General features: G+C 39.9%; 3 protein-coding genes across 15 annotated transcripts in view; 1 reads left to right on the top strand and 2 right to left on the bottom strand.

Moving 5' to 3' along the window:
- Positions 1–28: 28 nt before the first annotated feature.
- On the bottom strand, positions 29–5,013 carry LOC122573841 (popeye domain-containing protein 3-like). 3 transcript variants are annotated; one of them, XM_043740744.1, is made up of 7 exons: positions 4,661–5,011; positions 4,405–4,539; positions 4,129–4,310; positions 3,617–3,856; positions 2,726–2,878; positions 2,322–2,466; positions 29–2,179 (listed from the first exon to the last, which is right to left on the bottom strand). In XM_043740744.1, the coding sequence occupies exons 1-7, from the start codon at positions 4,713–4,715 to the stop codon at positions 1,989–1,991; spliced, it is 1,101 nt and encodes a 366-aa protein (XP_043596679.1). In that variant the 5' UTR covers positions 4,716–5,011; the 3' UTR covers positions 29–1,988. The 3 variants fall into 3 exon arrangements, with proteins under 3 accessions (XP_043596679.1, XP_043596680.1, XP_043596683.1); XM_043740745.1 differs by having other exon boundaries at positions 29–2,187; positions 4,661–5,000; XM_043740748.1 differs by lacking the exon at positions 4,405–4,539 and having other exon boundaries at positions 4,661–5,013.
- Positions 5,014–9,730: 4,717 nt separating this feature from the next.
- On the top strand, positions 9,731–17,296 carry LOC122573593 (elongation factor 1-alpha). Of its 2 annotated transcripts, none has more exons than XM_043740177.1 (4): positions 9,731–9,886; positions 13,465–14,304; positions 14,538–15,031; positions 17,079–17,296. In XM_043740177.1, exons 2-4 carry the CDS (start codon positions 13,482–13,484, stop codon positions 17,145–17,147), a joined length of 1,386 nt encoding a protein of 461 aa, XP_043596112.1. In that variant the 5' UTR covers positions 9,731–9,886; positions 13,465–13,481; the 3' UTR covers positions 17,148–17,296. The 2 variants fall into 2 exon arrangements, with proteins under 2 accessions (XP_043596112.1, XP_043596113.1); XM_043740178.1 differs by lacking the exon at positions 9,731–9,886 and adding an exon at positions 10,051–10,385.
- Positions 17,297–17,624: 328 nt separating this feature from the next.
- The window catches only part of LOC122573590 (transcription factor cwo), a 38,099-nt gene continuing 32,502 nt past the window's right edge, over positions 17,625–23,221 (bottom strand). For 8 of the 10 annotated variants that reach the window (XM_043740164.1, XM_043740169.1, XM_043740172.1 and 5 more), the window contains 3 exons: positions 21,345–21,528; positions 20,709–20,945; positions 17,625–20,536 (listed from right to left, as the gene is read on the bottom strand). In XM_043740164.1, the coding sequence (XP_043596099.1) occupies positions 19,965–20,536; positions 20,709–20,945; positions 21,345–21,528 (993 nt within the window). In that variant the 3' untranslated portion in view covers positions 17,625–19,964. Of the gene's footprint in view, positions 20,537–20,708; positions 20,946–21,344; positions 21,529–22,119; positions 22,912–23,221 lie in introns of those variants that run through there. The other 2 variants (XM_043740168.1, XM_043740167.1) reach the window with 2 other exon arrangements.

Genomic DNA, 23,221 nt, shown 5'->3' with positions numbered 1-23,221 from the left:
TGTTTTTTTTTTATTGAATTTATTGGCAAGAAAATAGTAATTAAAACTTATATAAAATGCGTATTTAAATACTAAAAATTAACCCTATCGTTCGATCAATCTTCTACATTGCCGTCGGTGCGGCTACAGTGAAAAATGAACAACGTTTATTACATCCTAGGCTGAATCTTATTAATTATTAATCTTCCATTACAAACATTACAAACGTACAAGTGATACTATAAGATAGAAAGAAAGTATGAAAAATCGAACAAAAAAAAAAGAAAATATTCTTTGTGATAGCATGACAAAATATATATATAAAATGAAATATTCGAGAAAAAGAAGCTTTCTTTACAGATGACTAATTCAACTTTCTGAAATAATATCTTTCACAGACATTTATGCCTTCTAAATTACGTGTGTTACGTGCACGGATTTTTCCTCGCATATATTAATCACGCATATATAATCCTTAATCGCCGTAATTTCTTTTATTACCAAGTTGTATATCTGCGTGTGTGCAACACAATTACGTATTAAAATCGCTATAAAATCCTGCCTATACACGAGTTTCACCCAGACGAAAATTTCAAAGTACTTTCTATTAAAAATGTCCATCGTATACAACATACATATATGTGAATATTTTTAGACAAGGAGAAATATTCGTTCTAACAATCTACAAAAGCTTCTAAGATAGAAAATTTTGCTTACAAAATAGGTCGTGCACTTATCTAAGGAACAGTTTAAAGGCTTTACCGCATTTTTAATACGCATATTGATAGAACGATAATATTTATATTAATTGGAAATTCTAGATACCTCGTTGCACAAGCACTTTCGCGCAATCATCGCTCGAAACTTTAGTTGCTCCGACAGCATTTTTCTGCTATTTATGTTAATTTAATTTAATTTTTTCTGCTATTTATGTTCTCCGTTATTTATGTGACATCTGAATTATAGATCTAGCGAGGCTTCAAATTAGTAATATCGATTAGTAATATTTACTTTTGTAGTAGCTTAATAAATTGATTCTCAAAATTACAACATCCACGCGATTTGAAATATACAACTCCAGGTGGAAAAGCTTGTTGAAAATTTACTTTTAAAAATGAATAAAATTGCTTCTTGTGCGTGTTAAACTACTTCTAAATTGTGCAAAAATGTGCTTCAGGTAGATTTTTGAACACTATACCTGAGCTTTCCACGCGTTTTACTCTTCGATTAAACGCTATAGTTCCGTTCCTTAGAGTGTGTCTTGCGCTACGACTCTCATTCTCTCATTCTCCTCATCTCACTTGGTGTTCATTTTGCTTAGACTTAGGCTACCGGAATATCGATTGATCATTTACTTATGTTTTCTTTACGTTTAAAATAAAACGATTCTACTTTGAATATACACTTTCTTCCTTAAATAGTTTTTAAATGTTTAATTAATTAGTATGTATGTTTCAATAAAGTAGATATTAAAAGTTGTTCATTTGATTAAGTCTCTGCAGATCGTATTTATAATTTGCATTTTCATTCTATCATAATGTTTTTTAATTGACACATTAATCGAACATCTTAACAAAAAATTATTCTACGGTATTTATCGTATTTTTAATCGAAACGAAAAGGAAAAGAATTAAAATGTTATAAATGATACATAAATGAAGAAAAATTAACGCCGGATTAAACGCGTTACGCATTTGTATACCGACGTTCTGTTCTTACAATTATAACAACTTATACCAAAATCGACAATATATTCTATTAACACTTATCAAAACTATTTTATATGCTTAACTTCGGTCTTTCTTACAGCATTTCTTCTAAGCAGTTGCGTGAGTAGATTCTCAGCAATTACGTTCATGAAGTTTCTCGCTCGCCAAACGAAAGCACCGACTGGAAACGATCTAGAGCCTATTTTATCATTATCACTTAGTTCCTTGGAATAAAGTTCGGTTAAAACACTGCAGTCTTCGTTTCATTTACTATGTAATTCCCTAACGCAGCACTATTCACTATCTTCCTCGTAAAATGTGTCCGGCGTTAAGGAGGCCTCCTGCTATTCTTCGTCCACAATCTCGCAACTGTGATACTTGCTCGACGAATCTAACCAACTTTCCACACCACTGGATGCCAAGTCGTCGTACGAAGGCATTTCTGGAAGAGGTTCCATGTTCGGTGCCCCTTTCTTCGAGAGATTGTTCACCTGACGATCTTTTAGATTAGAAACACAAGAAATTATAGGAATACCGATAAAATAAAAATATGAGCGTAATTTTGATCAATACTTGACTGAATAAACCAATAAAATATTAAAATCGAATAGGAATTGGAGTAGAAAGGATTACCATTATCGGAAGACATCGACGATTCCTTCCTGCGAATCAATGCTTGTCTGGATGCTCTTGGACTCCTGTATTCGCTACTTATCGTTAACCCTGCGCTGATAGTTGGCAGTCTTATATCCAAATGCGATCCTTTATCTGTAACAATCTAACCAGATGTTATCCTAAGAAAAAGATGTTCATTTGTTTTTAATCGAGCGGAATAATCTTAAAATGGTCTTAATATCGTCGTATTAAAATGTTATCTTCGATTCGCAGGCTACGTTTTCTACACCGTCTTATATTCTTATGGCGATACGTTAATTCGAGAATTATTTCAGTTTAGTAAAAATGTGTACTACGAATGACCGTAGGTCATTCTCCGTATCAAAAGAATGCGACCAATGACAACCAGAGATTGTTATTACCTTGCTGTTCATAGCGTACAATTTGGTGGCAATATCTCTGGCAACCAACGTCGTTAAAACTGTCGCTAAATATGCTTCCTTCACGAGGAGATACTCCAGCGCGGATCTTTGCCAATATAAGTACCTGCAGGAGCTTGCGGCGACAATTGACACCTGAATGCAAAAGAAAATTAATGTAACTTTATGTAATAAATTCATCTTTTCGAACTTTATAATTATATTTTTTGTTTCGTTTTATCCAATTCCGATTTATTACGATATTGCGATAGATTACATTTGAGATCGCAGTATCGTATAATGAAGTTAAAATTGAAAGTACATGTACAAACTAACACGGTCGGCCCGCGCACAACTTTACACCCACTGCTGAACATTTTTCGTCAACATCCCTCCGAAATCTCACAGCCATCGACGGATTTACGTTCATCTACACCTACAGTGTCATGTCCACCGAATTCAAAACTTCTCTGTTCAAGATCAAATCCCGTCTCAAAAACGCATACGGTACGTACTACGTGCACCCTGATCGGATAAGAGTTTCCATCGACCACGAGATCCGCTACGAACTTCACCGACATTTTGCAAACGCGCGGCCTTCGTCAGCGGTAAATCGCTGCCCTAATCGATAACAGCCTACTACGCCGACATTGTTCTAGCCTTGTACTACGAAATTTCTATCCTTAATTGCTATATTTCGAATTACTGATAAAGAAAAGTTAATAAGAAACGTAGCTCAGAAATAATCTCCCTAATTCGGCTATTTCAGTTTACTTTTTTAATTAAACCTATTTATTTTTACGTCTCATAGATATGCAAAACGATCGTAATACTATAAACAAATAAATAGTAAATTATTCAAATGTTAATATTAAACTGATATCAAGTTTTTACCTTGAATTTGTCGTCCACGGATGCCCGAGAGCTCTCGAATTCCGGCGAATCTAGGAACTCGCAAGGCAGGATAGGATGCAGGAAATTCGAATCGCTGAGAACGTTTACCTTGCCGCTAAGCAGTAATCCTAATCTGTCTGTCCGAGTTAGATTTTGCATTGCGTATGCTTCACCTGCATGCAACGACATTATCGATGCGAATTCTGGCGACACGAGCCTCTTGAACTGCAGTCGAGACACCTGTTTTTAACAATAAAATCTTCCTTATAAAAGTCCATTCTACGCATAACAATCCTGATAATCTAGATCGCTGTTCTGTTGCAAAAATCGCTTTTGAAGACTTTTCTTGACGTTTTAATTAACCACTGAATGTTAAAATCGCCTTATATCTACAGATGCGCGAATGATTAAGTACTGAAATCGCGCGAGTAGCTATCGTTCTCTGTACGGCGGTAACAGTAACTACATGCAAAATCTTTCAGGGCTGTTCACGAACGTTTTAAAGTACTCACTTTGAATGGATAGAAAAGAGTGTGATACGCTTCCTCTAATTCAGGGTCGAATCGGACAGGTCTCATTTGATAAACGATATAAACCAGTTGACCGATGTTCAACACCAGGAAGCTGAAGTTCCAAGAGAATATGTCCGGTGCGCAGATCACGTGCCATGCCCAGCCTGACAACAACATGAATCCTGAAATGACAAAATTTATGAAGTTTAATAAACGAGTTGTTCGATTTGAGAAATTTCGTTGATTTCTTCTCGGAAAATGTATAAATCTATTAACCTATTATTAGGACAGAATGCATGAACAATATCCCTTTCTTCGAAGAAGGTGCTGAATACGACAACGCGAAGCAGAGATTCGCCAATTGAAACAACATATGCTGCGGTTTCTGCCACAGACACAATGCCGTATTACCTGAACATGATAGGAGAATAATTGCATTTCATAAAACTTGTACAACTTACTGATTACATGATATAAGAAAAAGCGACATGCAAAAAAGAAAAAAAAAACGAATAGACGTATTTGACTTTACCTAATGCGGTGATATTGTACGAAGGAAGAGGGTCGTGTCCAAGTCCAGGACTCATGTCGGTTGAATCGCTATCGATGAATAGTGTCGAAGAAAAGAGAAGAACGATGGATCTTTAACGGCTACTTATTTCTCATCGTCCATGCTCTCTTTCTGGTTTGTTTTGATGAAATTTATCAATCTCTTCGGCTGAAAGCAGGGGCGCAACGTACGCCATCCTTTTTAGCGCTTGCGCTAAAGCTTTAAATCGATTGGTTTCCATGTTGGTGGTGCAGACACATTTTGAACGAGATTATATCCATTGCGGGCAAGATAGGAATGCGTTGATAAAGTTGATCGTACAAATCACTTTTGATCGTGTTGAGTTTTTGATTGTGCGAGAGATTCTGGCGTTTGGAGGATTTGTAATGCAAGTAATACACACTATGTATACTTTATACGTTTTCGGAAATTGAAATTTTTCATAAAAATCTATCTTTCATTAATTCTATCTAACTCTTATTAAATTAATATATGTTTTAACTTTAACGTATCTAAATCTAACTCTAACAACTAACTTTTTTTTTTAATCAAATCTACACAATTTACTAGATTCTAGGATCTCGCCTCAAATTCAGATATTTCTTTGCCCTCTTCATTAGAGAATATCGATACACTCTTATCATCGGTAGCCCAAAACTCGTTATCATGTACATAGAACTATCATCATATCGGAATAATGGATCATTATTATCTTTATCAACCCATATGTTTATTATCTCCTCTTCGAATTCACTTTCCTCTTCCTCTTCCTCTTTTTTCTGTTTTAAATATAGTCTTGCTTTTTCTCTCAAATACGAATCAGAACTACACACTTCGTGCCAACTGCGTGAAACTTGCGGTATTGTCAAGAGCGTTTCAGGATCCAGCTTCCGGAGTATCATCTGAGAAATCTCCAGAGGTAATTCCGAAATAAAGTCCACTTTCTTCGGGTCATGGCTGAGGTATGATTTTAAGAACTCCATGTTTCTGGCACCAGAGTAATAGCACAACTAATGGCCACGAGAAAAATTTGCGCCTTATATATCCTCCACACCCGAGCAGGTATGCAAGCAGGGGATAAAGCAAACAAATATTCTAGACTATTACTAATTACCTGTATAGCATATTACGATTGTATAGAGTGTATAGCATACTCTTCATATATTTCAAGTGTATATTATTTAAATCTATAGCCGTACAAGGTATACAATTTCTGAACATTTTATTTTTATCATATTTATTGGTTATTAGATTTTGTATGTATCAATAATAGAGGATGCTTACAATAGTGACATAACAATATGATATTGTGTGATTTTATAATTGATTTTAGATTAGATTAGAATTAAAATTGTTATTAGATTTATATTAAACATGCGTCGTATACTCATTTTTTATCAGATGTTGCAATAAATACAACCTTGCAACCTTTTATATACATTTTCGAATTGGTTTCGAATTTCACTAACACAATCACGATGATCGTGTCCCATTGCAATGTTAATAAAATTTCAGAATAATATATATATATATGTGTGTGTGTGTGTGTGTGTATAATATAGTATATATAATAGTTTCCGCATAATTCATAAAAATTTTCCGTAGCAGGTGCTCAAGCACTTTCGTAAGTCATTGCATATAAATATGGTAAAATATTGCGATTCATAATGGAAATAAGAAATATGATATTTCATATATATTATATCTCAAAATAGACTTCCGAAAAGTGATATCTCGTATCAATAAACACAGAAATGAACCAAATTTCCGATAACCCGTAACAATTTGAGTCGTAGGAATTGAATATTAATATCACAAATACGTAATAATGGAAGCTGTTAAGGTTATTAGATGTATAAAGAGAGAGACGAGTGCCCCGAAAACCCGGAAGCCAACGTCGCCTGTCGACTATTTGTGGTCTGCCTTCGTCCAAGTCTTTTGTCTACACGCTGTCGATGGCTTCAGTGCTTTAGAAAGCTAAAAAAACCAGATGTAGAGTTTTCTTAGAAGCGGTGATCGTCAACAGAAACTACAATTTTATTCTAACATTCAAATCGTTATACATTTCAAGAAAGAATGTTGCTGAATCTCTCAAGTCGTTTCTGTTTGTTGTCGCATCAAAAATGGAGAACCAAAGCGAGCATTTTCGTTTTCGGCATCTTTATTACCGTAAAGATAAAAATACGGGAGAAACAAAAAAAAAAAAAAGAAACCGTGTATGGAGGGAATGTATTGATCAAACGCCAGTGTCGGAATTGATTTCCGAAATCCGAATTTTTGGAAGAAGAGTCGAGTAAGACAGAAACCGAACAAAGGAATCGGACGCAAATCGTCGCACAAAACGAGAAATTGGTGAAAGCCTTTATATAGCCAAATGAAACTATTTTTCTTTTCATAAAGAGACTCCTTCTTCAGTTCCGTGCAAATTACTTTCTAGTGTAATTATAAGATAATCCCCCATAAAGGTATTGCGAAGAATGAAAAGGTAACAACGAGCAGGAAGGTCACTGGGTCTCGGCAAGTCCCTGAAAGAGATGAGACTTAAAAGTAAAATAGGTAAGCCGGTTGTAATTAAAATATGGCATATTTATCTTGGCAGTAACCGTTTTAGTTTACCCGGACCAGGACCACCCTGGCTCATTGAATAAAGGAACAATATATCTCCTTAGAGAGATATACTGTTGTATATATATTAGAAGCAATAGCAAACAATTGTGCAAAGGTTTGGAAAGTAATATTTCAACTTTGTAAGTGAAATATTTATGACGTGGAAGGTATTTAGCTTTTACATATTTTATTTTTATGATGCGTATATTTAGGGATTATTGGAGATTTAGAAAACGTATTTATTAGTTAAACGACATGTACGCAGATGTTTTACGATATTATTGACGCGACGTAGATGTATATAGATGCGATATGTAACAACAATAAAAAGAAAATAATAATAAAAGAGTAATAATTCATACAAAATCTTTTCAGTTCGCCTGAAATTTAAAACACTTCAATTTATCGGAGCTTACGCAATCTCCTCGATCTCTTCCATCTTCCACCATTAATATCTAACCATAGCGTGAATCCATAAATCGGAAAGTTCGCTGATCCTGCGACTCTCGAAACTCTCCAAGTGTGAATAGTTGCACCGCAACGATTCCTTCTCCATTGAAGGAATCTAGTTCGCATTTAGTTCCAATAGTTTCATTGTCTTTCACAGTTTCAACTTCTATGTTTCAAGATCGAACTTTCCCATTATGAAATTTCACAACTTCGAAAGATATTTGGTTTCTAATAGGATATAGAAATTGCATTGCTGAAAGGGAGATCCTTTTGCATTTATGAGAAATTTAAATGCGCAGAAACGGAAAAGTTATTCAAGGTAAAGGTAGGTACTGGCTATATTATCCGATAGGAAATAAATTTCCATTTCTTGCATTTCATGTTCATAAAAATTGCATAAAACCCGTTGTACAAACAAAATGTACGTGTTCCATTTGAAACGTTACAAGTCTTTAAACTCCTGCATCGCATAAATATAGTTTTTAATATTTAAACAAAAATTTCCATTCGCTCAACAATCAGCGACGCTGCATTATTTCGGATAACGCACGCCACGCAGACCGCTGTATTCGCCGAACAATTGCTCGTTCGATCAGCGTTTAATCAAGGGAACAATCGATGAGACGTTCTTCGAGGTCAATCGGAAATTCCCAAATAAGAAGTTCGTGGTGTGTTCCATAAAGATGAATCTTAAGTCGAATTAATAAGATCAAGAAAATATACAGCGACGAAACATTGTCACAAACCAGACTTTCGTATAAGATTTTACAAGAATAGCTACGTTGTCTCTATCGATACTCTTATTCATCGCTGCATATAGATAATTATTATTTTTATTTTTTCTACAATATTTGTAAACAAGATAGCGGAGAATACGTAATTCGATCATAAATTACGGGAAATAAGACAAAAATCTTTCTATCAGTTTTTAGATAGACAGAGCATTGACCTCGCTCGCGATAACTATTCGCGATTCTATTTCTGATGAAGTAAGCACGTGACTTCAACGACATGTCGCAGAAAAGCTAAACGTACGTAATTTCATTTAACGTTCGATGAAATTAGTCACACGACGAACAAATACAATTGGAACACGGGAAAACGAAACATTTGTCCCTCGTGTCAATAACATCGGTCAATCGTTTGTAACGCTGCCGATCGGCCTGCAATCTTTGTCGCCTTTTTAGCAATTTAACCACTTCGATACGGCGTCTATCGGTCATGAAACGTTGTCCACAGCCGGCATTCACCGTCCGCACGCTGCCTCGTTCATCGACAAATCTGTGACGAGATAAGCTTTGAAACACCGAAAGCTTGTTTTACGTTACGGGCGGCATGTAATGTAAATCAAGAAATCGCATGTTTTTATTACGATATTTCTAAATGTTGACATATTGATTGACATATTTCTAAATGTTGATTTATTTTGATAAATGAAAAATTAGAAAATTTAATTTAATTTAGTAAAATTCCTGACTGTCGACTATAGTCGACGTTCGTACCGAAGTAGTTAAAAGATAATACAAAGGACAAAATATCCTTTGGAAAGTGAACTATTGTCGAATTTTACAAACACCTATTGAGGTTTAAAAAAGGTATTAGGGGGAAAATTGTAGGTTGTAAAAGGGATTATCCGGAGGGACAGACCTGCAGAAGACCCGTTGAGGAACGGTACACAGAGAGGGTCAACGAACGTCTCGGACAATCATCGCGCTTGCAATCGTTCGACGAGGCGTTAGAAGCTGATCTCTGTCACGAGAGGCCGCGAGCGTTCGCGTGCGCGCTCGCCCGAAATGCACCGACCGAGCTTTTATCCGGCAGTTGGCGAATCTACTCGCGGATGCATCATCGGTCAAAACTGAGAGCGGTGGCGCCGGTGAAAAATAGACGGTCGAGGCTGGTCCGTCCAATCGTGTTCGCGGACCATCGTCGACCGTGTCGATGGCACATGCGCCCTTCACCCTTGGCCGCAGGCTACGCCAGCAGATGACACTGCGATTTCACCCCGGCCCCGATTCTCTCGCTCTTCCCGAGCCTTTTCTCCTTCTCCCTCCGCGACTCTCTCTGTCACCGTGTCCCGTCCTAGTGGCTAGAAGAGAAATACGTGCGATACCACGCGGATTTTCCAGCCTCTCCATCCCGTCGATACCGGTAAGTAAATCCTTCGGACAACTCCGAGCCAACCGATATTACGAAATTATAACGCGACGGACGTAAAAATCGATGTAAACGAAGCAGACAGTACCCTTCTAATAGTAACACGGAAGTGGAGCAGTGCCGGCCGCTGCCGACATATTGATTCGACCCGGTGCGAATTCGCCCTGTGCACGTTTCGTTTCTCGTAGATAAGAGACTAACGGTAATGTAAAAGACTCGATAGATTATATTCGTCGCGTTATAAAAGATTTGCAAGTCGAGTGTATCATTCGAACAGATTCGACCGATCGCGTGGAATACGAGTAGGCGAGGACCGGGCATTTGGCGAGAAGTGCGCCGCTAGTTCGTTGCCGCGGCCATTACGCTGAGCGGTCGAGGGCGAGCATCTCGCGACGTAATCGCATCCGCTTAATTCGCGTTACTTATCTTCCTGTTCATCGTGACTTATCTTCCTGTTCGTTGCTGGAGTTTGTGTAAACCTATTGGAAAACAGGTAAGTGTCTAGAAACCAGTATTGAGATAGGACCGGCGGTTTTGTCTTTGCTTAACCTCTTTACCCTTAATGTTCAGTTGCATCATACGAGCGCGAGTTGCGTGCGAACGTTGTAAAACGTGTTTACGGTTCAACGATCTCCGAAACTGGAGAAAACGCGCAGCATGCCACTTTTGTTGATTCGAGGTGGTGCGTTGTTCGAGATGTTGGATAGGCGATGTCCGTGTCGCGAGCCTGAAATTGAGGATCGCGAAATGGCTGCTTCGCTCGGTCGCTCTGACTATTATTAGAAGAGGCCGGTGTATGCGAATCGTCGCATGCTATCGAACGTGTGCGCTACGTTAACGTGATTTCCATGATTTCGATCTTTTAATCGTCCGAATATCATATCATCGAGTGTCGTAATTTTTTAAGGAAAAATGCACGAAAATAAGGTTCGTAATACGGGGATAGGATTTAATCGTGATTCTTTGGAATAATATCGATCGAAAGCGAGGTGTGGGTCGCCAGAGAGACATTTTCGTGGGGTGAAAATTAAAGCACGACAATGCTGATCGCCGTAGTGAGTCTGTCTCTCTTTTTTCTCGTAGGGCTCGACCGAATAAGCGCGCATACTCGCACCGATGGTATTTTCGATGTGGCCCGCATGGGGCCCTTTCGTCGAATCAATACCCTTCGCGGTTCGTCAGCTAGCCTCCGTTGACACGTAAATATTAATTGTTCTCTCGATAGCCGACAACGTGCAACGAACCCTCGTCCACAGAGCAATTCGGCGCGCGATACAAGTTCGAAAGGTTGATAATCCGCGAGAAATCGTCCTGTAATCCGATCGAATGTAATAAGTAATTACCCCGACCGCCCATCGTGATTCAGTACTTACCCCGAGTAAAAAAGTGTTACGATCGATCAGCCAGTGAAACTCAACGCATTCTGTTAACAATCAATCGTGTTCCCGTCTTATTCTCGTCCGAGATTACTTTCGTTCGCGATAGTTATGGGCAAATAATGTCGCAATTGACAGGATTCGTGAGTTTGCCAAGTATTCTCGATGAGAACGACGTGATTATAACGCAGGGGGTGTGTTCTTAAGGGATAGCTGGTCGTTTCGCGAGTTCTTGTAAACTTTTACGTAATAAGACGACAAACACTGGTAAGATGGAGTTAACGAGACAATTTTTGCGTAGGCGTTTTTAACAAGAAACGAAGCGCTACATAAACGATCTTAAAGAGGAGTAGCGAATTTTCCTGCAATACGCAAACTCATTAAATTGGTTGATTTAGTGAAAAAAATGTTAAACGTAACTGCGTTTGTTGTAATTTCACATTTTCCTCGTATTTTAGTGGAATCGTATATTCGGATTTTTTTTCTTTCTCTGTTTAACGTATTACGCTTAAGCGATTCATATTCCTTTTAGGCGTGATTTATTTTCAAACGTGTTCGGTTTGTTGCACTCTCGTTATTGCTTACAAACTTGAGAGAAACTCGATACATCCTACGGACGCAATAATTCTAGGAAGCGGCATGATTCGTCGAATCCGAGCAATCGATACAGCTCCACTCGTCAATGTGTGAACCATACACCGAAACGTGTCGGGAAACGTTTGTTATGTAACGATATGACATTCGAGCGCCTCTCGTCACGAAGACAAACGATATGTGCTTTAAAGAAGAAAAAGAAATTTTATTAAATTTATAAATAGAAAGAAAAAAAGGAAAATCGCGATAGGGAAAGTTGCGTGGTTTCAACAACGCGATTTAAAGAAGGAATACAGTATATGAAATAATTAGAAAATTCAATCTGGCAAAAGACGTTATTATTTTCTCCGATAAAATTTTAATCGTTTTAAAATATCAATTATAGAATATATATCGCGGAACTAAATACGTTTCTTTCGTTCGTTCAATTTAATTTCTTTAATTTTCTCTAGATAATATTTCTTAACTGTGTTAAACGATTTTCCATGAAAAATTAGCCCGAAAGAATAATAAAAAATGTAACAAAGAAATATAATCTTTCCATATTCCCATGACATTAAATATGAAACAGAAGCGGACACGACTGTCACGCAAAGTCTGTTAACGAACCAATAAAACTGCTATCAACTATCGAATATCTGGCGTGGCAGTAGTATAAGCACGCGTATGATCAGTCAGCGACGAACGATTCAAACGTCTCATGGCGAACTAACGTTTCGTCGTGTTCCCATCCGATAACGAACAACATTCCGTGGTGTATCGAATTCCGGCCAATTATTAAGGACGTGCACGACCAATTATGCGCAAATGAACAAGGACACACTGTGCGTACACTGGACAAATACATTCGATGTATTCGACGAATTCCTCTTCTCCTTTGAAACTTCTTTCGGTTCTTTGAAACGAGAATTGTCTACGTAATCTGAAACAATTGTTTATGTATATCGTTCTCTTTGATGAAATTAAATCGTATGAGCTAAAAATATGAAATAATTGTGAAAATACCTTAATAGCAGGTAAACTATCGAATTAGCGTAAAAATAATTGTCACCTTCTATAATTTATCCATCGTTTATAACTTGCAACTGCTCAAAGAAGTCGAAGTAGGCTCGGATCAAAATAAGCTTTATCGATTGCAATGTATACGTCTGGTGTCTATCTTCGGTGAAAGGTAGTCGTGCTTATTTATACCGTTAGAAAGTTGCATTTGAGGGTAAGAAACTGTACACGCGATATCGAGTTGAAAGACAAAATCGTATTTTTAACTGGCTTTTTTAATACGAGCTTTAATAGAAGGTTACGCGAGGTAACGAAGTTGCGATGTAATAGGACGCGCGATTAATCTGATTTTAATCGGCCATAATCTACGAAGAAAGGGGAAATCCTTTGTGTAGATAAAAAATGTAAAAAACGGAACGAAAAAGCGAGCATTATTCTCGTGCGAAATATCGTTTCGATTCTTACGAACAACGTTCGATGTCGACATAACTGAAAAAAGGGGATCGCGCGCGTCGCGACTAATCGCCTTTCCATAAACGAGTCGAGCGAACGCAGAAATCGATAACGAAGCCGAGCATTCACGTAGCCTGGTCAATCTTGCAGGTAACTAGAGCGTCGACATGGGTAAGGAGAAGATTCATATTAACATCGTTGTGATCGGCCACGTCGATTCGGGCAAATCGACCACCACTGGTCATTTGATCTACAAATGCGGCGGTATCGACAAACGTACGATCGAGAAGTTCGAGAAGGAGGCTCAGGAGATGGGCAAAGGTTCGTTCAAGTACGCCTGGGTGTTGGACAAGCTGAAAGCTGAACGCGAGCGCGGTATCACGATCGATATCGCCCTCTGGAAATTCGAGACGGCAAAATACTACGTGACGATCATCGACGCTCCCGGTCATCGTGATTTCATCAAAAACATGATCACCGGGACGAGTCAAGCCGATTGCGCCGTGTTGATAGTCGCGGCTGGTATCGGTGAATTCGAAGCTGGCATCTCGAAGAACGGACAGACGCGCGAACACGCTCTGCTGGCGTTCACCTTGGGCGTAAAGCAGCTGATCGTCGGTGTGAACAAGATGGACATGACCGATCCGCCGTATTCGGAAGCTCGTTTCGAGGAAATTAAGAAAGAGGTATCGTCGTACATCAAGAAGATCGGTTACAACACCGCTTCCGTGGCGTTCGTGCCGATTTCTGGTTGGCACGGTGACAACATGCTGGAACCATCGCCGAACACGCCGTGGTACAAGGGGTGGAAAGTGGAGCGTAAAGATGGTAACGCCGACGGAAAGACCCTGATCGAAGCCCTTGACGCTATATTGCCGCCGTCCAGACCCACCGACAAGGCTCTTCGTTTACCGCTTCAGGACGTGTACAAGATCGGTGGTATCGGTACTGTACCGGTCGGTCGTGTGGAGACCGGTATTCTGAAACCAGGTATGGATATTTAGGATATCTGGGACTTGTGTAAATGCTTCGGCACGTTCCTTCAATGACCTTTTCACGAGAACAATTCGTTAGTTTGATTTTCACGAGAAATGTCTTTCTGCGATTCGAAACGTCTGTTTAAAATCTGAGTTTATTAATTAATTAATTTAATTTTCATTTATTAATTTCTAATTTTATATTTTATATAATAAAGATGGTCATCAAGGGTTTTGGTTTCGCAGGAATGCTGGTAACATTCGCTCCAGCAGCGTTGACCACCGAAGTGAAATCGGTGGAGATGCACCACGAGGCGTTGACAGAGGCATTGCCTGGCGACAATGTCGGTTTTAACGTAAAGAACATCTCCGTGAAAGAGTTGAGACGTGGCTACGTGGCAGGTGATTCGAAAAATCAACCGCCGCGAGGGGCTGCCGATTTCACCGCTCAAGTAATCGTCCTGAATCATCCCGGGCAGATCAGCAACGGTTACACGCCGGTGCTCGACTGCCACACTGCTCATATCGCCTGCAAATTCGCGGAGATTAAAGAGAAATGCGACCGTCGTACCGGCAAGACTACCGAAGAGAATCCGAAAAGCATCAAAAGCGGGGACGCTGCGATCGTGATGTTGCAGCCGACTAAACCGATGTGCGTCGAAGCTTTCCAGGAGTTCCCGCCGCTGGGACGTTTCGCTGTTCGCGACATGCGTCAGACTGTCGCTGTGGGCGTCATAAAGGTACGGTTATTTCATACGGATATTTCGTGCTTCGTATGCGATTCTTTACAATCATTATTATTATTATTATTATTATTACTACTACTACTACTACTACTACTACTACTACTACTACTACTACTACTACTACTACTACTATTATTATTATGGGCACTATTGTCGTTAGAAGAACAACATGTCCGTTTAATTCGGTAACTCTTATGGATATTAAATAACTTGCAATTAGTGGCTTGTAAAATTTCACCGATAACGTCGGTTCGATCGTGCAAGGGGATTTACCAGGTAATGAAATAATTCCCTATAAAGTAATCTAGCAACATCGGGCGATTCGAGCGCTTTTCTTACGCTTTTTATATTTTTATGAAGCTCTGATAGGCGCGAAATGGAAAATATTTGATTTACGAAGAGAAGCTTTAATAACGTGGCTGGCGTTTCTCTTCTACGATGCGAATTAATCGCAACATTTGCAGCGATGTGTAACCGACTGTAATTGATTAAAACTTCGTTATAGAGTATCGAATATCTCGGCATACGTTTCAATTATTTGCGCAGCTTCATTGAAACCGATATGTGCGCATACAACGTTTGATGTTCATTGTGGAAGGTTCCTCGTCTCTTGCGTTGATTAAAATCTTTGTTAAAGAGGCTCTTGAAACATAGAGAATTCGCTGGATCGAGATAAATTTAAAAAATTGGAAGAATGCAGCGCATCGATGACGGCGATGGATATGTACACCATGCGGTATTCACCTTTGATATTTAATGGTTTTCGATGGTCGAAATGTCATGGCAACATGACAAGAGTATAATGACTTTCATTTTATTCCAGACCTCTGACATCTCTTGGCGCGTTACGCAATCCAAAGTATCGGGCATAGTAACCTGTGGGTACTTTGTCTCGAGCGAAACCTTTTTTAATCGGATGCAAAGATATTATTCAAATTTGTCGCGAGGAAAGATTACGTTGATAAATATATTCACGACGAGTTTAATAACTGTTTCTACGAAATTAAGATATAACGCTACCCATTTCCTGAGATGAAATATTCACTCGTGTACATCTTGAGAGTAATTTGATATTTCGCCAAGAGCGCGAGTATTGTAATATTATATTTTTGGAATGACGAATTTACTGTCGTAGGAAACTAAATTTGGTATACTAAGGAAATTCTGACGGAATTGAAATTTAAGAAAAGATAGAATATTTTTCTAAAGATTGCGTAATCTTAAAGAGTATTATATTAGGACATAAGAAAGAGTGACGTGACGTTAACCCTCGCCTGATAGAGTCAAGCGCTTGGTAAATAACTGATAAAGTGACGCCAATTGTGATAAAAAAGAAAGAATATATGAAACACGTACTTTATCAAATTAACCGTACAAATACGTTTATTCAGGCAGGAAAATTATTGAGAAATTATATCTACTTTTAGATACTATGCGTATTTGAAACTCTTTGTATCAATCAACCCTTATCTATAACTTTTAGACGATCATTATGTTAGCTTCATGGCGCCCTTACGGAATATATTTCAAAAGTTTATTTATGCAATTTATACAGCTATCTTGCTACGTAGATTACACGGGGTATATAGATTTATGAGAAAAATAAGGAAAGACGAAGCTTCACTGTCAAAAGGATATTCGATAAACGTCGTGTTACGCGATTTGTAAAGAATTAATTTCATTGTTGTACTTTGATTTTGAACGCTACCGTAGTATGCACATTAAACGGCACCTATCGAACAAACAACGAGAGCTATCGATCTAAGAAAAATCTCAAAATCTTCTGTTATACGAAAAACATAGAAAAATCCAGATCGTGGCGTTGCGTAAAAAACGAGTGAAAGTTATATTCCTCTTCATTTTCTTTTTTTTTTTTTTAATAAATCAATCGGTCAAATAACAAAGCTACCGTTGTTTGGAGATATTTTCGGAACTAACAAACCTCCTGTACGATAAAACGATGTCTCTTGTACCGCTTATTGTTATCCTTTCCAAGAGTATAATCGGAAAAGATTTAACGTTAAAATCTATTAATTTGCAGAGTGTCACCTTTAAAGATACCCAGGGCAAGGTCACAAAAGCCGCGGAGAAAGCCCAGAAGAAAAAGTAACCATCAAGCTTCCTCGGAAGCTCGCAGTCCGCGGGCTGGTGCCCGACGAGCGTCTCCTCCGCGAGGGGATCCTCCGATAGGATGCAGTGCGCCGCGGCTGCTTCATTCAACTCATACTCGACTAATAATAATAATACAAAAAGTGAAAAGATGTTGTGCTTACCCCCGTTACATTATCCGATAGTATTGAATCCGCGCATCTATCCGAATTTGCACATTCAGTTCACCCACGCCCCGCGCACACCCCACATATGCTAGGTGGATTCTTACGTTTTTACTTCATTCTTTACATTGACGAATATGTGTCCAATTACAGGTAAAACAAAACAACTAAAAAAAAAAAAAAAAAAAAAAAAAAAAAAAAAAAAAAAAAAAAAAAAAAAAAAAAAAAAAAAAAAAAAAAACTAAAAGAACAAAAAAAAAGAAAGAAAACGTAAAAAAAAAGCAGAACAATATTCAGTTCCCTTGAACTATGTGTAGTTAGGTTTTTCAATTAAATGTAACAACAACAACAACAACAACAACAACAACAATTACACACAACCGATGAAACAGAACGGGATGATGACGTATGATCATCACAGCTTAATTGCGCGATACTAAACACGAGGCAGCGGCCGGTCACGACGAATCACTTAAGTACTCCGCGCCACATTATTAATTCGATAACACATTCTTTATTCACGATTTCCTGGCGTTTACGAAAGAAACACGCGTAGAACACGTAACACGCACCCATATAATAGACGCATACAGATTCCCATATACCTAAACGAGAAACACTAAACGCAACCTGACGCGATTCGAGTTGGACACATAAAGAGTGTACCCGCTGCTGCCTCGCCATCCCTTACTTTTTAATCTTCTTTTCGAAGGATTCGTTAAAGGCTGATTTGTTCGAAGACTTGGTTGCCTCGCTGCGAATAATTTTATTACTTGTACAAGAAATGTATTTATCTCTAGTTAGGGAACATTAGACCGTGCTCCCATCCCTTTCGCGGCTCGAAGGAAACTCGCTGCCGATCGAGGAGCTCGGTTACACCGGGCGTTCCTCGAATTCGCCAGCAAGTTTCACTTCCGAGTTGCCTGTGTTAATCTCGGTACCCCTAATAGACGCGTTCTTCAATTGTTTTGACCCTTAGCCAGTATTATGTTGATGTAATAAAAAAAAAAATTTTAACCGCATTGTTTCATTCTTATTCCTTCCTGAAGCGATCTTTGCACAGACATGGGGATTTCTTCGTCAAATAAAATTCTCGACGTAAAAATTGAAAACATTACGTAGGCCTGTGTATATAAATTCTTCGAATATTCGAATGCTAATAGAGCGAAACATCTTTTGTTTTTAACGAAACAGCTATTAGATTATAAATTGGAATTGATCAAGATTCCCCAATTTCATTTACATCGCATTAAACGTAAAATTAAAAGATCCCTGATATTTTCAATTTTCAGCCATGTTACGGGTAACGATAAACACGTTTAAGATACATGTACATTTATAGGAAAATCATGGAAGATGAGATAAGAGGTAAAGGGCTATGGTAAATATAATTTATTCCGCATAAATTCTTCGTTAACGTTACAACTAAACGTGGTATGTACAAATATATATTTAATGCAATGATCTTACAAGAATTTAGTGTAATGCAGGTCTTGGTCAGTCTTTAATTGCTGAGGCCCGTTTGCCAGGGCGCCGAGCAGAATCGATCACTCTTGCGATCGAACGTGACACAGAATTATCCGCAGAAAAGAAATAAACCACTATCTTCGTACATACGGAACGATCACATAAATGGAATTTGTTAACTGAAAATATTGTAGGCACTTCTGTCGGCTAGCTTACGTTTCGAAAACAGAACTTTGTCGACCGATCGAATATGTTGCGTGCAATCCAGGCTTCCCAGTGCTACGAAAGAGTTCGACGTACATATATGTATTTATACGGTGGTAGCTCAGTTGCTTCGCCAACATAGACACATCGATTAATCTTTATTTAATACTAATTACACTTCGAATGACGTAATTCGACGAGTTCGATACTGTTGCGACTTTTATTCATCGCCCGACGCACTTGTCCAGCCGAAGAACAAAGAGAAAATGAAGCACAGGGAAGGGTGAAACGGGTAAAAAGAAGATACAAGGAAACAAAGATCGACGTAATAGAAAGGGAGAAGGGAAAGAATGTGAGAGGAACGGGATTCGACTGTGACGATACCGACGAAAGGAGAAACACACCGAAGCTAAAGCAACCCCGGGCCTTCAAGCCCTAACGCTCGATCTCTACCAACGACGTCTCTATAATCGCTCTTTCTCTCAAATCTCGTAAATGCTAAGACAACCCACAGCCTCGGTAAATATACAAAAGAAAGAAAAAACTATCCTCGACACCTCGTTCCTTCGTAAAACGCTAAAACACGCTATACACCAGCGTTCCTCTGACGTTAACGTAAGCTAAAGAACCAGAAAGAAAATAAAATCGCCGTCACCGTGCAACGATGTGACCGTTTCTTTTCCAAGAACCGATCGTACACGATCTTCGAAACATCCGGACGAATCGTTCGATGATTCCACGGTGGTCGATCGGGTCCTTGAACGAGCGCGATCGATCCGCGTCGTCGCCCGTTCTCCTCGTCCACCGCGAGACACGGTGTTCGGCATACCGACAACGCCAATTTTAGCACGAGCGGATTTAGGATTCGTGGATTCAAGACGTACGAAGGCACGCGTATACGCGTACACGTGTATCGACGGTTGGAACGAGCGAAACAGGATATCGGGTTACATTCAGATACGATTCCTGACTTTCCTTTATGTCTATTGCTGGTGCGTAGGACTATGGTGGTGTGACCACGCCGGCGGACTCGAATGGTTGAAGTTTACCGATATCGTGACCGGATGAAGCACCGTGTCAGGACCGGTGTCCGACATGAAGTTCAGATGAGGCCTCAACAGAGAAGCTTCGACGGTTAACGGAACGTAGAAGGCGCCACCGTCGTGAAGGGCGAAGATCGGAACTCCGTGAGACGCGGATGGTTTTTCCATGCTGATGGTCGGCGGGGGACTGGATTTTATCCTCTCCGCTGAGAACCTTTGCTTGATAGAGCTCTTGAACTTGTAGTTGGAAGGCTTACAGTTGGTACTCGGCGGTGTACTATGCGAATGGCTGCTATGATTGCTGTCGTCGCTCGCTATAGTCGGCGGTGGGATGATCGCTGGGCGCAGAGGACGCTCCGGATCACCGAAGGAACTCGCACCGGAGCTCGAGCCGTGGTCCGAATGACCGTTCGGCTGACACATCGTCGGAATGCTGGTGTGCGCGTAACTAGAGCCATTCGCGATACCGTTCGCGGTTGGCATCTCTGGATGAGGAAAACCTAGCCTGTCACCTGCAATCGTGAATTTTGTAATCTTGTAATCTGTATAAAACTCACGCCATTAATTTCGGTTTCTTATTTGATCTCCCGTTTTCTCCTTTCTTTTCATCCATTTGTAGGAACTTTGCGCTGTACTAATTTACGCTACTCTTCGTTATTTCATTTCGTAAGAACTTCTACTCACTGGTAGCTAGGATCTTCTCGCAGTGCTGCTGCAAATGATTGATCAGTTGAACACATAAAGAGTCTCTGGCAAAAAAGCCCTCCACCTCCACGAGGAAATGCACGGTTTCGCTCAGACACTCTTGGAAACCCAGCCTGTAGTGCTCTGCCGCGGTAGATGCGATAGTTGAATGCGATACACTGTCCACACTGTCTTCGGGATGCGTGTGCACCGACGTCACGGCCGGGTGTTTCGACTCTGAAATTTCATAACGTTCTTGTAAATACGACAAATTATCGATACAGTCAAAGTTAGCGTCAGCTATCTTCGAGCGAGATTACTAAACTTTCAGTAACCGTTTAACGAAATAAACCCAGATACGTCTGCTATATTATCAAAAAGATAATCACAAGATAATCAGAGGACATAAAATCTCATATTAACTCGACATTTTTGTAAGAGAATTGTTATCTTCTAGGAAATTAGGTGAAAGTAATAAGAAATTGGCATTAAGGAATAAAGTAAAAGCAGCGTTATTTTCTTAGAAAAATCTTACGAAAAGGTTCAAACGTGGCTGAGTGGTTAAAAAATTACAAACATTTTTTTGGAAAGCCTAATTTACATCCAAATATTCTTTCCGATTGATCCGATCAGTACCTTGTCGAAGACCTTGAAGATGCTTCATGTGACGTATAGCCATTTCAATGATTTCGGTCTTCTCCACTCTTCCTCGGCCTTTCTTCAAGTACTCGGCCGGTATCAGCCTACTCAAGTCGGCCAAACAATTATTCATACGATCTCTCCTGCGTTTTTCGATAATCCTATGAGACATTGGATCTTGCTGCAACACGAGAGAACAAATAACACGTTATTAAAACTTTCGACCGTTTTCGTAAGATAACGAAGATGACAGCGAAACGATCGTTTCCACAAGATAATCAACAATACGACACATCATTGCGCTATTCCGAGAGCATGTGTATATAATCGAGCAGTATGTATGACGCGGTTGGTAATATTGTTACGTTATCTGAAGCTTGCCAACAATTTTTCCGATTTATGATAGATAATTGTGGTATCTGATGTGTAGCAGAACGTTACGTTTGCATTTGACGAAAGTTTACGCGATGCGAAAAGACGATGACGAGTCGGACGATGTTAGATGTCACTTTGTGCTTTCGACACAGATGCCACGATTCTCCTCCTACGTAGATGCTGTTATTCGATAACAAACATCGTTTCGCCGCGCACTTTAAGATACGGTAAATTCCGAAAACGAATAGCGAAGTTTCTCGAATTCGTTGAACCTCGCGATGCTTCGAGGTCGAAAAGAAGCGAAAAAGACGGTTCGCGAAATGCTCGGCGAAACGAGGAGACAAAGTGGCGCGGCTCAAAAGAGAAGAAAATTGCCGATCGTGAAATAAGATGTCACCTCTTTATTCATACAGCGTCTCTTCCTCAACGGTGGTGAATGCGCTACCGCATCGACGTGGCTATTCGCGGTGTAGTATTGCATGTTCAAAATATTGTCCATACTGTGCGTCACCATCGTGTTCGGAACGCAAGAACGCGTGAAAACTAATACGCCGCAGTCCTGCTCCGTTTTCAAGTAATCGTACAATCACAGGCACTCACACGCGCGAACAACTTGGCGGAATGGTGGCACGATACGAGAGGGCCCCTCTTAGCAATTTAATTAGAAGCCTGACGAAATTGTATCTTACATCCAAGAATATTGCTGTAAGTGGCACGTTCGAACGTTTCCACGAATCGCGCCTCTATATCGCCCCCTTTCAAAGACGTCACTCGATTCGAATCTCGGCGAACGTTACTTCGGTGGTATTCACTGCAGAAAAAAAAAACTTCTATTTCACGATCTATGTACACGATAATCAACGATATATTCCATAAAGAAACGACAGAGAGTTGCGCATACTGTCGCAAAGGAAAGCAACGACTCGTATAAACTGACGAAAATAGAGAAACACCGTCGATAAAGCGAGACGAAACGAGACGAAACGATACGACTCGTACGATGTCGCGAAGGCAGCGACACACTATGCGTGCTTCGATATGGTACGACCACGACTGCGATCCACAGCCGGCGGCGCCTACGTTCCTTTAACGAGGAGGGAGATGCCGCTTCGACGATGACGCCGCGCCGCCGCTATCACGTGTTGTAAGCGCGATGCATAACGCCCAACACGTGAGGAAACACGTTTCACCGAGGAAGCCAGCCCCGAGAATTCTCTTCCGTGGCAATTTTCTTCGTTCGCACGCGAGTGCATTCGATGCACACGGCTCGAACTGAATTGCCGCTAACGCCAACCGCGGGGGGAAAAAAAGCGGCGACCGAGCCGCGAGGAGAGCGCCTTCTTTCTAACCGACGAGCACGCGGATTACCGCCTTGAACCAGATACATGCACCGGCCACGACTAATCACGCACGTGGCAAGATAAAATAAATTATTTTACATCGGTGCCACGGAATCGCGATCGTGGAGCCTGGCCAAATGTTTATGATCGCAGTTGCCG

Source organism: Bombus pyrosoma, linkage group LG12 (assembly GCF_014825855.1).
Source record: "Bombus pyrosoma isolate SC7728 linkage group LG12, ASM1482585v1, whole genome shotgun sequence".
Classification (NCBI taxonomy): domain Eukaryota; kingdom Metazoa; phylum Arthropoda; class Insecta; order Hymenoptera; family Apidae; genus Bombus; species Bombus pyrosoma.
This window is presented reverse-complemented; position numbering and strand designations above follow the sequence as displayed.